Source organism: Ranitomeya variabilis, chromosome 5 (genome assembly GCF_051348905.1).
Source record: "Ranitomeya variabilis isolate aRanVar5 chromosome 5, aRanVar5.hap1, whole genome shotgun sequence".
Classification (NCBI taxonomy): Eukaryota; Metazoa; Chordata; class Amphibia; order Anura; family Dendrobatidae; genus Ranitomeya; species Ranitomeya variabilis.
Genome location: NC_135236.1, coordinates 517,249,821 through 517,264,979, shown reverse-complemented (window position 1 = coordinate 517,264,979; position 15,159 = coordinate 517,249,821). Strand labels below are relative to the sequence as shown.

The following is a 15,159-nucleotide window of genomic DNA, read 5'->3' as shown; positions in this document are numbered from 1 at the left end:
GTCTGAAAGTGGCCTAACGTGGAGCAGTATCTGTAATAAGGGATCTGACTGTTGCCTCCATTTTCCTAAAGACATCTGACAAAGTAAGACAAGTTGCAATGGATTAGCGCTCCACTTTTCTCGCACGGCTTTGGATACGTTTTCCCCGTTCCTCACATGGACTCCACGGTGCTATAGTCATTAATTCTTCATTAGTATGTAAACATGTGCTGAAATGTTTTTGGGAAAGCTATCAATTTTCTTTTTTTAATTCAATGTATATTTTAGAATGCCCATGAGTGTGCAACATCTGTAAACTCTGCGCTACACTAAGGGTGGCTAGAAGGGCTCGGTCCAGTGACATCCCGTAATGTGCCAAATAAGTGAGTGCTTAATGAATTTTACCTAAGTGCCAGAGGTTTAAGCTGGAGCCATACAAACATGGCGGAAGACAATTACAGGCAAAAAGAAATCATAAAAGGTGATGCATGGTGACAGAGCGAAAAACAAAATTCTAAACATTACTATATGCCCACGTAAAGGGTACGGCAGCTCTATATCAACGTCCCATACATAAGAAAATTATTGGCACAAAATCACTTCTCGGCTCCTCCAATATAGATGTAAAATATGGAAGCTAATGTATTATTTGGCATATGAACGACATCACGTCGTTTATAACAAGGAATTATTTATGACGGGCGTAAAGACAGGTTTTTGTGTGTAATTATGGATAAGGCTTCTCCAGAACTTCAATGATCGCTGGTTCCAAAAACCTCAGGCTACAGCACTATGCCCTCGGCTTTCTGACAAGTTCTGGGTGTTCGTTGTTCCTTCATATTTTTTTGCTTGCTGTGCAGATCAGTTCATCAGCAAATTGTAACAAAACCTTTTCTAGATCTTTCTGGTGACGGAGGATAAAGTCTTGGGTCTTCCTGATTATTAGGACGCTTCAGCTGAACTGTATGCAAAGAATTTGGCAGGTTTCTGAGCTGATCCATTATGTCCTTCTGCCTCCTCACTCATCCGGAAGAACATTTCCTGCTCCTGCTTCTTTTGTTCTAGATCATCTTCCAGAGCCTGTTGCAACACAAATATAAATTTACCTTATCATAAGTGATAAACTATAAATGCATAATAATCGTTAAAAAGGGGCATTCCAGTGTATTGTAGTTATCACATATCCAACGTGGATAGGCCATCTGGGTCCTTCACTTAAAAAGGATCTGTCACTTGCTCAAAGAAATAGAGTTAAATCCCAAGTAACAATCCCTGAGCTCCCCCGATTCTTCTGCTCCTTTAGGTTTTGCGTGGTATCACTATTTTAGAGCTAAATCACATTTGTTTCTTCTGGCACGCACTATGTGAAATCTCTGCTTGGCAGTCCAACCAGGCATTTCTTTGAAGTATTATCTCGGGGTGTGCACTTTAACCCTAGACACAGAATCACAGCTCTGCAACGTCTGAGACGCTGCAGAGCTGTGAATGGAGAACCAACCACAGATCTGTTGACGTAAGCTTGTGCAAACCCTTCTGTCCCTTATGTACTCCCAAGCAGACTCCGTGTTGAAATCTCTGATCTGTGGTGATCATATCTTCACTTTCAGGGCTCATTCTTTACACTGAAAATATTGCTTACAGACATTGGCTTCATGTAAGAATTAGAGCCAAAACCAATATCTTTGATATGGAAACAAGGTTAGGCAACTCAACTATGCACAAAATCATAGCAACTGGGGTGCAAAAACCAGTAGCAGGTTATCTGGACTGAAGAGTCAAAATTTGATATACCGTATTTTTCGCTTTATAAGATGCAACTGATTATAAGACGCACCCCCAAATTTGGTGAAGAAAAAAATATTTTTTTATGTTAGGCCAGGTTCACACTGCGTTATTGGCGTCCGATAGACGGACTACGTTACACCGCGGCATAACGTGGTGTAACGTAGTCCGTTAACGCTGCCATTAATTCCTATGACAGACGCATCGCTAGCACACGCCCACAATGGGTGCGCGCTAGCTATGTGCCGTCATTGAGTGACGGACCCTGAGATGCGGGCTGCAGCGTTTCCAAGTCCGTCACTGCTAGCGCGATGACAAATTGGCACTTGCGTTAACAGCAGCCATTTAACGCATGTGTTCAACGGGCTGCTGTTAACGCAATGTGAACCTAGCCTTAAATGGGGGTCTGTCTCATAATGCCAGTGTCCGTCTTACAAATCATATGTCCCTCAACCTGGTATCTATACAACCCCCATCCTTGTGCTGGCACATGCCCCCCTATGCTGCTGTCAGGCACAAGCCCCCCTGGTCACTGTATGCCCCCCTGTGCTGCTGGCAGACACATGCTCTCCCCCCCACCCCGGGTCACTACATGCCCCCTGTGCTGCTGGCAGGCACATGCCCCCCGGGTCACATTATGTCCCCTTGTGCTGCTGGCAGGCACATGCCCCCTGGGTCACTATATGCCCCCCTGTGCTGCTGGCAGACACATGCCCCCCTTTGGTGGTCACTATATGCCCCCCTGTGCTGGCAGACACATCCCCCCGGGTCACTATATGCCCCCCTTGTGCTGCTGGCAGATACATGCCCCCCTGAGTCACTATATGCCCCGGCTGTGCTGCTGGCAGACACATGCCCCCGCTGTGCTGCTGGCAGACACATGCCCCCGCTGTGCTGCTGGCAGACACATGCCCCCGCTGTGCTGCTGGCAGACACATGCCCCCGCTGTGCTGCTGGCAGACACATGCCCCCGCTGTGCTGCTGGCAGACACATGCCCCCGCTGTGCTGCTGGCAGACACATGCCCCCCCCTTCACATGCTCCCCAAAAGTGATACCATTTTAAAAACCGCACCCCCCAAAACACTTCAAAACTGTTATCAGAAAATTTGTAAACCCTTCAGGTCCTACACAGGAGTGAATGCAAAGTGGCATGAAAAAATAATAAGATTAAATTTTACCTCTAAAACGCTGCTTTAGATCTAATTTTTTCACTTTTAAAAGAGGCAACACCAAAAAGTGGACCCCACAGTTTGTTACCACTTATGAGAGCAGCAATACCTCACATGTAGTCAAAAAATTGTCTTTGGACAAAGGAAGGAGTAATATTTGAATGGCAAAGCGAGGCTCAGCCCAAGTGCCGTCCTAATTACCAATTATTGGGCTTTTGATCATTGTGATTGTAATAGGCCCCATCACAGAGAGGTCTCGGCAGGCGCACTGCGCATGTACCCGCCATTTTGGAGGAGGGGGGCCAGGGCATCGCAGATCTGGTACTAAGGTACTGTGGGGTCCTGGGGACATCATTTCTCTCTCCTCTGACAGGTTATATTATGTCTGAGGAGACAGAGGATTTTTAAAATTGGATCACACTTTTTTTTTTTTTTTTAGGTGATTGCTATTATTCTTTGAATAACGATCATGTGATTAGGGACCGGAAAAACCAGCCCCAATAGCCATCAGGGGTAGCTGAGACCCTGGAAAAGACTAAACCCCAGAGATTTTCCAACTCTGTGGGGCACTATACACTTATTTACCATCAAAACGGGGATGAGTGAATAAAGCCCCTTAGCGGCTGCCGTTTTAATGTGAACCGGCGGTCATTAAGGGGTTAAAAGCTATGTTCCGCATAACAAAAAGGAGTCCTGGAAGTGATGCTAGGCCCCACAGACCACTGATCTCAACGTCATCGAGTCGGTGAGGGATTGCATGAAGAGAGAAGAATTTGCCTAAGCCATTGCCCACACAATATCTGTGGTTATTTCTCCAAAAGGTTTGGAACATCCCCCGCCATGTTTCATCAAAATCTGTGTGCAAGTATTCCTAGAAGAATTTATGCTGTTTGACAAACTATTAACACTTCTATGTTAACATTTTTTCTTTACAGCATTTTTTTGTTCATCTACCTACAGCTTTTCCACATTATGGTATCTTTGTGGCCTTCAAACGTTTTGTATGAGGATTTATTCATTTTGGATAATAAAGTACTATTTGGTTCCACTAGGTGGCAGCGGTATGATAAAAATGCAAAACACTCTTAAATTTAGTGAATAGTAATTATACAGCCTGACAAAAGTATTGCTTTGTTAATTACACATCTATATGCGGTAGTTTTCCTTGCAAAGAGATAGCGAAAATGCAGTGAGATACAGAAGATATACAGTGGGGGTACGGAAAGTATTCAGACCCCTTTACATTTTTCACTCTTAGCAGCCATTTGGTAAATTCAAAAAAGTTCATTTTTTTCTCATTAACCCCTTAATGACAGCCAATACGTCTTTTAACTGACCTGAGATATAAGAGAATAGCCTCCCCGTACAGGTGACAATCTAGCATCTGTCAGTTGTGCACTATAGCTGACAACTTGCTGTATCAGCCATGATCAGTGTTTGCACCTTCCAAATCTTTTTAACCCCTTAGATGCTGCTGTCAATAGTGACTACATCATTATAAATGGTTAACAGAGTGTGGGGGCTTCCTCTTTATCCCAATTGGTGCCCTCAGATCATGATTGTGTGGTCCTGATGTTTGCCATGTCAGTTCATCATGACCAAATAGCGGCCTTAGGGTACTGTCACACAGTGAAATTTCCATCGCTGCGACGGCACGATTCGTGACGTCGCAGCGATCGTATGATTATCGCTCCAGCGTCGTAGACTGCGGTCACACTTTGCAATCACGGCGCTGGAGCGATGCCGAAGTCCCCGGGTAACCAGGGTAAACATCGGGTTACTAAGCGCAGGGCCGCGCTTAGTAACCCGATGTTTACCCTGGTTACAAGCGTAAACGTAAAAAAACCAAACAGTACATACTTACATTCCGGTGTCTGTCCCCCGGCGTTCTGCTTCTCTCCACTGTGTAAGCGCCATAGCCGGAAAGCAGAGCGGTGACGTCACCGCTGTGCTCGCTTTCCGGCCGGCAGGCGCTCACAGTGCAGAAAAGCTGAGACGCCGGAGGACAGACACCGGAATGTAAGTATGTACGGTTTGTTTTTTTTACGTTTACGCTTGTAACCAGGGTAAACATCGGGTTACTAAGCGCGGCCCTGCGCTTAGTTACCCGATGTTTACCCTGGTTACAAGCGAACACATCGCTGGATCGCTGTCACACACAACGATCCAGCGATGTCAGCGGGTGATCAAGCGACGAAAGAAAGTTCCAAACGATCTGCTACGACGTACGATTCTCAGCAGGATCCCTGATCGCTGCTGTGTGTCAGACACTGCGATATCGTAACGATATCGCTAGAACGTCATGAATCGTACCGTCGTAGCGATGGAAATTTCACTGTGTGACGGTACCCTTAGAGTCTGACTGCTGTAGTAATCTGTTCAGAAGTTAGAGGCATTTAGGTGGTAAAAATACACATTGTCATTTCTGTCATGCCACTCTGCATTAATTCCTGTAAAGCACCTGAATGGTTAACAAACTAACTGACTGCAGTTTTCAATATGTCAGGGGGTGCTGTTTTTAAAATGGTACCACTTTTGGGGGGTTTTCTAATATATAGGACCCCTAAAGTCACTTCAAACATGGATAAGTCCTTAAAAAAAAAATTGTGTAAATTTCCTTGAAAATATGAAAAATTGATGCTACATTTTTAAACCTCATAAAATGCTAACAAAACAAAATAACATTTTACAAATGGTGCTGATATAAAGCCGACACGTGGGAAATGTTATTTATTAATGGTTCGCTGTGGTGTGACCATCTGGATTTAAGAGATAATCATTCAAATTAAGAGAAGTGCAAATTTTTTAACATTTTACTAAAATTTTTGATACTTTTTATAAATAAACACAAAACATATTGACCTAGCTTTACTATTATCATAAAGTATAATGTGTCATGAAAAAACAGTCTCAAAATCACTGGGATTTGTTGAAGCGTTGCAGAGTTATTACCACATAAAGTGACACTGGTCAGATTTCAAAAATTTGGCTCTGTCACTAAGGGGTTAATGTACACTCTGCACTCCATCTTGACCGGAAAAACATAAAAGTACTAATTTTTGCAAATTTATTAAAAAATAAAAACTGAAATATCACATGGTCATAATTATTCAGACCCTTTGCTCAGTATTGAGTAGAAGCACCCTTTTGAGCTAGTACAGCCATGAGTCTTCTTGGGAATGATGTAACAAGTTTTTCACACCTAGATTTGGGGATCCTCTGCCATTCTTCCTTGCAGATCCTCTCCAGTTCCGTCAGGATGGATGGTGAACGTTGGTGGACAGTCACTTTCAGGTCTCTCCAGAGATGCTTAATTGGGTTTAGGTCACGGCTCTCTCTGGGCCAGTCATGAATGGTCACAGAGTTGTTCTGAAGCCACTTCTTTGTTATTTTAGCTGTGTGCTTAGGGTCATTGTCTTGTTGGAAGGTGAACCTTCGGCCAAGTCTGAGGTCCGGAGCACTCTGGAAGAGGTTTTCATCCAGGATATCTCTGTACATGGCCGCACTCATGTTTCCTTCAATGGCAACCAGTCATCCTGTCCCTGCAACTGAAAAACACCTCCATAGCATGATGCTGCCACCACCATGTTTCACTGTTGGGATTGTATTGGGCTGGTGATGAGCAGTGACTGGTTTTCTCCACACATACCGCTTAAAATTATCAAAAAGGTCCATCTTCATCTCATCAGACCAGAGAATCTTATTTCTCATAGTCTGGGAGTCCTTCATGTGTTTTTTTAGCAAACTATTTGGGCTTTCATATGTCTTGCCCTGAGGAGAGGCTTCAGTTTGGCCGCTCTGCCATAAAGGCCCGAATGGTGGAGGGCTGCAGTGATAGTTGACTTTGTGGAGCTTTCTCCCATCTCCCTACTGCATCTCTGGGGCTCAGCCACAGTGATCTTGGGGTTCTTCTTTACCTCTCTCACCAAGGCTCTTCTCCCACGATTGCGCAGTTTGGCTGGACGGCCAGGTCTAGGAAGTCTTCTGGTGGTCCCAAACTTCTTCCATTTAAGGATTATGGAGGACACTGTGCTCTTAGGAACATTGAGTACTGCAGAAATTCTGTTGTAACCTTGGCCAGATCTGTGCCTTGCCACAATTCTGTCTCTGAGCTGCTTGGCCAGTTCCTTTGACCTCATGATTCTCATTTGGGCTGACATGCACTGTGAGCTGTGAGGTCTTATATAGACAGGTGTGTGCCTTTCCACATCAAGTCCTATCAGTTTAATTAAACACAGCTGGTCTCCAATGACAGAGTAGAACCATCTCAAGAAGGATCACAAGGAAATGGACAGCATGAGACTTAAATATGAGGGTCTGATTACTTATTACCATGTTATATTTCGGATTTCCTTTTTTAATAAATTTGCAAAAATTTCCACGTTACTGTGTTTTTTTTAGTCAAGATGGGGTGCAGAGTGTACATTAATGAGAAAACAAATAATTTTTTTTGAATTTACCAAACGGCTGCAATTAAACAAAGTGAAACATTTAAAGGGGTCTGAATACTTTCCGTACCCACTGTAATTTGCTGGAGGTGATGCATGCCATTTAATCAAGCACTCCTCCTCCTCCCATCAAAATTTTTAGCCTCAATATATTGCATTTATCATATTATATAGCACTGTGTACTTACAATTGCTCATTTTGCCTTTCTACCCAGCAAATTATTCAATTTTCTCTGCTTTATGTAAAAACAGACAAACTCTCCTCCCTGCATTTATCATTCCCCTCTTCAACTCCTGACCCATCTACTCCCGTTCCTCCCTCTGCCTGGGACTTTTGCGGTGACTTATGATTTATGCAGGGAAAATTGACCTCCTGATTCTATATAGAGCTTACAAGGATTCAGCTACTCATTTTTTAAACCACATGATGACAGAGCTAATGGAGATTAATTAGCTGGGTAGAAAGGAATAATGAGCAATTGTGAGTCCACAATGCTATATTATATGATTATAATATAATAAGAGGATACATATTTTAACGGGAGGAGGAGTGCATCTTTAACCCCTTCATGACCCAGCCTATTTTGGCCTTAATGACCTGGCCATTTTTTGCAATTCTGACCAGTGTCCCTTTATGAGGTAATAACTCAGGAACGCTTCAACGGATCCTAGCCAATTCTGAGATTGTTTTTTCGTGACATATTGGGCTTCATGTTAGTGGTAAATTTAGGCCGATAATTTTTGCGTTTATTTCTAAAAAAAAAATCGGAAATTTGGTGAAAATGTTGAAAGTTTCGCAATTTTCAAATTTTGAATTTTTATTCCGTTAAACCAGAGAGTTATGTCACACAAAATAGTTAATAAATAACATTTCCCACATGTCTACTTTACATCAGCACAATTTTGGAAACAAATTTTTTTTTTGCTAGGAAGTTATAAGGGTTAAAATTTGACCAACGATTTCTCATTTTTACAACAAAATTTACAAAACCATTTTTTTAGGGACCACCTCACATTTGAAGTCAGTTTCAGGGTTCTATATGAGAGAAAATGCCCAAAAGTGACACCATTCTAAAAACTGCACCCCTCAAGGTGCTCAAAACCACATTCAAGTAGTTATTAACCCTTCAGGTGTTTTACAGCAGCAGAAGCAACATGGAAGGAAAAAATGAACATTTAACTTTTTAGTCACAAAAATGATCTTTTAGCAACAATTTTCTTATTTTCCCAAGGGTAAAAGGAGAAACTGGACCACGAACGTTGTTGTCCAATTTGTCCTGAGTACGCTGATACCTCACATGTGGGGGTAAACCACTATTTGGGCGCACGGCAGGGCTCGGAAGGGAAGGAGCGCCATTTGACTTTTTGAATGAAAAATTGGCTCCAATCTTTAGCGGACACCATGTCGCGTTTGGAGAGCCCCCGTGTGCCTAAACATTGGAGCTCCCCCACAGGTGACCCCATTTTGGAAACTAGACCCCCCAAGGAACTTATCTAGAAGCATAGTGAGCACTTTAAACCCTCAGGTGCTTCACAAATTGATCCGTAAAAATGAAAAAGTACTTTTTTTTTTTTTCACACAAAATTTCTTTTAGCCTCAATTTTTTCATTTTCACATGGGCAACAGGATAAAATGGATCCTAAAATTTGTTGGGCAATTTCTCCTGAGTACTCCGATACCTCATATGTGGGGGTAAACCACTGTTTGGGTGCACGGCAAGGCTCGGAAGGGAAGGCGCGCCATTTGACTTTTTGAATGGAAAATTAGCTCCAATCATTAGCGGACACCATGTCGCGTTTGGAGAGCCCCTGTGTGCCTAAACATTAGAGCTCCCCCACAAGTGACCCCATTTTGGAAACTAGACCTCCCAAGGATCTAATCTAGATGTGTGGTGAGCACTTTGAACCCCCAAGTGCTTCACAGAAGTTTATAACGCAGAGCCGTGAAAATAATAAATGTGTTTTCTTTCCTCAAAAATATTTTTTTAGCCCAGAATTTTTAAAATTTCCCAAGGGTAACAGGAGAAATTTGACCCCAACAGTTGTCCAGTTTCTCCTGAGTACACTGATACCCCATATGTGGGGGTAAACCACTGTTTGGGCACAAGTCGAGGCTCGGAAGGGAAGTAGTGACGTTTTGAAATGCAGACTTTGATGGAGTGGTCTGCGGGCGTCACATTACATTTGCAGAGCCACTGATGTGCCTAAACAGTAGAAACCCCCCACAAGTGACCCCATTTTGGAAACTAGACCCCCCAAGGAACTTATCTAGATATGTGGTGAGCACTTTGAACCCCCAAGTGCTTCACAGAAGTTTATAACGCGGAGCCGTGAAAAGTCATAGTTACTCACCGTTAACGGTGTTTCTCGGAGCCCATGACAGCACTACGGAGAGAGGGGATCCGCCCTTCAGGGACAGGAAACCTACAGATAAAAGGGCGGTACCTCTCCCTCGCATCAGTTGGTTTACAGAGCATCAGAGGACCTCCAGGTTAGTTGCAACAGAGAGAACATTATTTTATAACATTTCTTAATAGAGGAACCCCGTGCCTAAACGTATAGTATATACATCATATAAATTATATAAATTATATTTAAAAAGGTGCTCACCGCACTCGTGATGGGAGGGAATAAGCAGGTGCTGTCATGGGCTCCGAGAAACACCGTTAACGGTGAGTAACTATGACTTTCTCGGTCTCCCATGACAGCACTACGGAGAGAATTGCAGAGATTAAGCTTAGGGAGGGACCACCGCCTCAAGGACCCTTCGTCCGAAGGTTAAGTCAGATACAGAGGCTAGATTAAGTCTATAGTGCCTAAAAAAGGTTGATGGTGATGACCAGGTGGCCGCCTTACAGATTTGCTCTATTGATACCTCTGACCTCTCAGCCCATGAGGTAGCTACTGCTCTTGTGGAATGCGCTTTTATACCATCCGGGATTGTATTCCCCGAAGATGAATATGCCAAGGCTATTGCCTCCTTAATCCACCTGGCTAAAGTTCCCTTGGATGCCCGGAATCCTTTTCTGGGACCCTGAAAACAGACAAACAAAGAGCCTTCCTTCCTATACTCCCTGGTGGAATCTAAGTATTGGACTAGGCATCTTCTAACGTCTAGATTATGGAAGTTTAGCTCTTTCTCGTTTTTCGGGTCTGGACAGAAGGATGGTAGGGATACCTCCTGTGACCTATGAAATTTTGATGCCATTTTTGGCAAATAGGCTGGGTCGGGTCTAAGAATGACTCTCATCCAAGATTTTAGTGAAAGGTGGATTAGAGGAAAGGGCTTGGCTGTCACTTATTCGGCGCGCCGATGTTAGAGCTACTAAGAGAATAGTTTTAAGTGATAATGTTTTTATGGAAATCGTTTGTATAGGTTCAAATGGAGGGCCCGTTAATGCTGAAAGGACTAAATTTAGGTCCCATGAGGGTGTTTTTTGAATAACTAAGGGTTTTGATCTTGTAACCGCCTTAATAAATCTTATTACCCATGGGTTAGCAGCAATGTTTTGGTTATATAAGGCTCCTAACGCTGCTATTTGTACCTTCAGGGTACTGACTGCCAGCCCCTGCTCCAGACCTTTTTGTAGGAACTCCAGAATTTTAGGAATTGAAGGCCTGTCCTGGATCTTTACCTTGGAGACAGATAGGAATTTCCTCCATGTCTTCCCGTAAATTTTAGTGGTGATGGGCTTTCTACTTTTTAAGAGTGTAGCCACTAAGTTATCTGAGAAACCTCTTTGTCTTAATAGTCCCCGTTCAAAAACCAGGCTGTCAAATGGAGGTTCGACTCCTGTGGGTGGAAGATTGGACCTTGATGTAGAAGGTCTGGCATATCCGGTAGAACCCACGGGTCTGCTATCGATAGTATCCTTAGCCAGGAAAACCTTGCTCTTTTTGGCCAGAATGGGGCAATCAGGATTATTTTTGTTTTGTCCTCTCTGACTTTCCGAATGACTGCTGGAATCAGAATGGTTGGCGGAAAGGCGTATGTCAGTTTGTGTGTCCATGGAATCAGAAAAGCATCCAGAGCCTGGGGATTCCCTTCTGGGCTTAGAGAACAAAATTTGCCTACTTTTTTGTTTTTGCAATTGGCGAACAGGTCTATTGTTGGTGTCCCCCACATTTTTGTGATCTGATTGTAGATGGATTGGTTTAGGGACCACTCGCCTTGTTTTAACTGAGTCCGGCTCAGGTAATCTGCTCTTTCGTTGTTTGAACCCTGGATGTGTAGTGCCGAGAGGGATAGTAAGTTTTCTTCCGCCAGTTTGATAATTTTGGCTGAAGAACTCATCAGTGAACGAGACCTTGTTCCCCCCTGGTGGTTTATATAGGCTACAGTCACTTTGTTGTCCGAAAGAACTCGGACATGGTGTCCCTGAATATCGGCTAGGAAAAAAGGAAGAGCATGATATACCGCCCAAAGTTCTTTTTGGTTTGAGGATGCTAATAGTATTTGATCTGACCAATTTCCCTGGGCTATTTTGTACCCCAGGTGGGCCCCCCACCCTTTGGGGCTCGCATCGGTTGTTATTATCCGAGAGATGTTTGGTACCCAAGGGACTCCCTTTGACAGGTTTTGGTCTTTTCCCCACCAGAGAAGGGAATGAATAACTGACGAATCTAGGGTGAGCCGGCTTTCCAATTTGTTTTTTAGTAACAATTGCCATTCCAGGATGTGCCACTGAAGCTCTCTTGTATGAAATTGCGCAAAGGGTATCGCTGGTAGGCATGAGGACAGAGAGCCCAGAAGCGACATTGCCCTCCTTAGAGTCATTGAGGGATTGTGTAACGTTCGCGCTATCATGGACAATATGCTGTCTTTTTTGGGACCCGGAAGCCGGCATTCTTGGACCCGAGAGTCCAATGTCAGTCCTAGGAACTCTTGTACTTGACAGGGTTCCAATTTCGATTTTTTTATGTTTATAAGCCATCCCAAGTCCGTCAGGATGGTCATCACTTGGTCTCTCTTTTCTCTGCAACTTTGTGCTGAGTTGCTTGCGATAAGAAAGTCGTCCAGGTAAGGGACTATTAGTATATCTTGTTCCCTCACGTGGGCCATCATTTCCGCTATTATTTTCGTAAATATACGTGGGGCTATTGAAATCCCGAATGGAAGAGCTTTGTATTGAAAAAACCTTATTTGGCCCTTTATGGAGACTGCCATCCTGAGGAATTTTTGGGATTGATTGTGGATGGGCACATGATAGTATGCGTCGGTTAGATCTATTACGACCATGTAGCAGTTCGGGAAGAGAATCTTTATAGTGGACCTTATCGTCTCCATTTTGAATTTGTAATTTACGACGTATCTGTTTAGGTTTTTTAGATTTATGATTGTCCGAAAGGACCCGTCGGGCTTTGGTACTAAAAATAGAGGGGAGAAAAAACCTTCCCCTACCTCCTGAGGAGATATTTCCCAAATCACCGATTTTTGTAGTAGGGTCATGATTTCCTCCTCTAATGCAGTCTGTTCTGCAGCCGAAGATCTTGTTTTTGTTATCACATAGTTCCGGGGAGGGAAAGACACAAAATCTATTTTTAGGCCATACCGTATGAGATTTAGGATCCAGATGTTGTTGGAAATTTTTTCCCAGGCGGGAAGGAACGATGTTAGTCTTCCTCCCACCGGAGGATAAATGTCATTTGGAGAACTTTTTGTCACGGGAGGTGTTGCCAAAGAGGTAACCCCTATCCCTTCTCCTTCCTTCTTCCCACTTATTCTGCTCTCTGGGGGGTCTACGACGAAAAAATCTGCGGCTCCGAAAAGACTGTTTAAATGGAGTCGGACCCAGATTTGGAAACCCCTTCTTCTTATCCCCCGCCTTTTGGAGGATGTCATCCAGGGTTTCTCCGAATAAAAAATTGCCCTCACATGGGATAGAACATAACTTTAATTTTGTCTGTAGATCTCCCGGCCAGCTCTTTAGCCACAAGGTTCTTCTGGCAGCGTTGGAAAGAGCAGCGGCCTTAGATGTTAGGCGTACAGAGTCCGCCGAGGAGTCTGCCAGGAACGCTGCTGCTGCTCTCATTGCAGGGAACGAATCCAGCAATTGTTTTCTGGGTAACCCGTCTTTGATCTGACTTTCCAGTTGGTCGATCCACACCATAAGGGATCTGGAGGTGCAAGTAGCTGCAACTGCAGGTCTCAGGCTACCCCCAGCTGATTCCCATGCTCCCTTGAGGAAAGTATCCGCTTTTTTATCTAACGGGTCTTTGAGGGTACCCATGTCCTCGAATGGCAGCGCGAATTTTTTCGAGGCTTTGGCTACTGCAACATCTAGTTTTGGTGCCTTATCCCAGAAAGAGGAAGCCTCATCCTCGAAGGGATATTTTCTTTTAAGGGAGGGTACCGAGGAATTTCTTCTATCCGGTTTCTCCCATTCTTTTTTAATTAATGTCTGGACATTAGGATTTAGGGGAAAAGTTCTTCTCTTTTTTTGTCCCAGACCTCCAAACATCACATCTTGGGCCGTTTTGTCGGGTTTGGGTTCCTCCACCCCCATAGTAGCCCTAACTGCTCTCACTAAGGAATCTACTTCCTCTAGTGGGAAGCAATGTCGGCCCGACTCTTCCTCGGACGAGGAAAGGAGGGATTTTGAATCGTCCGAGTCAGCATTTTCGGACGACGATCGGCCCGAGTGGGAATGTACTGATTCCTTCACCTTCTTCACCTCTTTTTTGGAGGATAGAAGGGCATTCTGAACCTCAGATCTGATCACATTTTTAAGTTCAGAAGCGAAGTCGGGGGTCTCCTCACATAGTAAGCGTTGGATGCATGACTTGCAAAGCTTTTTCTCCCAGGTTACTGGTAAAGCTTTGTTACAGGTGGGGCAGACCCTATTTTTCCTTTTCTCCGTGCTCTTCTTACCCTAGTAAGGGAGAAGAGGGAGCTCCATTATAAATATGTACATTCACGAAGATCACTCACCACCTGGATGTGAAGGCAGGTACCGGTTCTGGAGGGGGACTCGGGCCTGGTAAGGAAGGTCCTTGAGACGGAGTATCAGTTTTCGCAGCGGATCTGCTGCGCCGTGTGGAACGGCTGCTAGATCCACTCCTGGTGCTCTTTGCGTGGCGCTGCTGTCCAGGCTGCAGCTCCTGCGTGCTGTCCTCCATGGTTACAGGGAGAAAGTGCGACACCCCTGTGTGCATAATCTCCCTTTTTGTAACCGGCGCCAATCCCCCGGCGTCTGCCGCACTTCCGGTTCCTGCTCCCAGGGAGAAGATTTTACTGCGCATGCGCGCGCGATGACCCGGAAGTCCTTGCCGCATTTCCGGTGCGGCGGCCATCTTTGTACACCCGGAGCGTGCAGCGGTCGGCGCAGGAGCTCCGGGTGATCAGCGCCCCTTTTTCCTATGGAGTCTGGCGGCGTTCTCCCCTCGCTCACCCTGAAGGACCCCTCGGTCCCAGCGGTGGCGGCTTCGGGAGCCGGACAAGCCGCGGCAGGAGCCTCCTCGCTGCCGGAACTCGACCGCCCGGTCCCGGTCTCGGTCCATCGGTCTTCATGTCAGGTACCATCCGATAGAGAGGTTCCCTGTCAGGGACAGGAAACCAACTGATGCGAGGGAGAGGTACCGCCCTTTTATCTGTAGGTTTCCTGTCCCTGAAGGGCGGATCCCCTCTCTCCGTAGTGCTGTCATGGGAGACCGAGAAATAAAAAATTATTTTTCATTCCTCTAAAATTATGTTTTAGCAAGCAATTTTTCATTTTCGCAAGGGTAACAGGAGAAATTGGACCCCAATAATTGTTGCCCAGTTTGTCCTGAGTATGCTGGT

General features: G+C 44.7%; 1 protein-coding gene across 1 annotated transcript in view; it reads right to left on the bottom strand.

Moving 5' to 3' along the window:
* Positions 1-236: 236 nt before the first annotated feature.
* Positions 237-15,159, bottom strand: part of STK10 (serine/threonine kinase 10) — a 134,166-nt gene continuing 119,243 nt past the window's right edge. Inside the window, exon 19 of the mRNA XM_077265783.1 lies at positions 237-1,059. Within this exon, the coding sequence (XP_077121898.1) occupies positions 922-1,059 (138 nt within the window). The 3' untranslated portion in view covers positions 237-921. The remainder of the gene's footprint in view (positions 1,060-15,159) is intronic.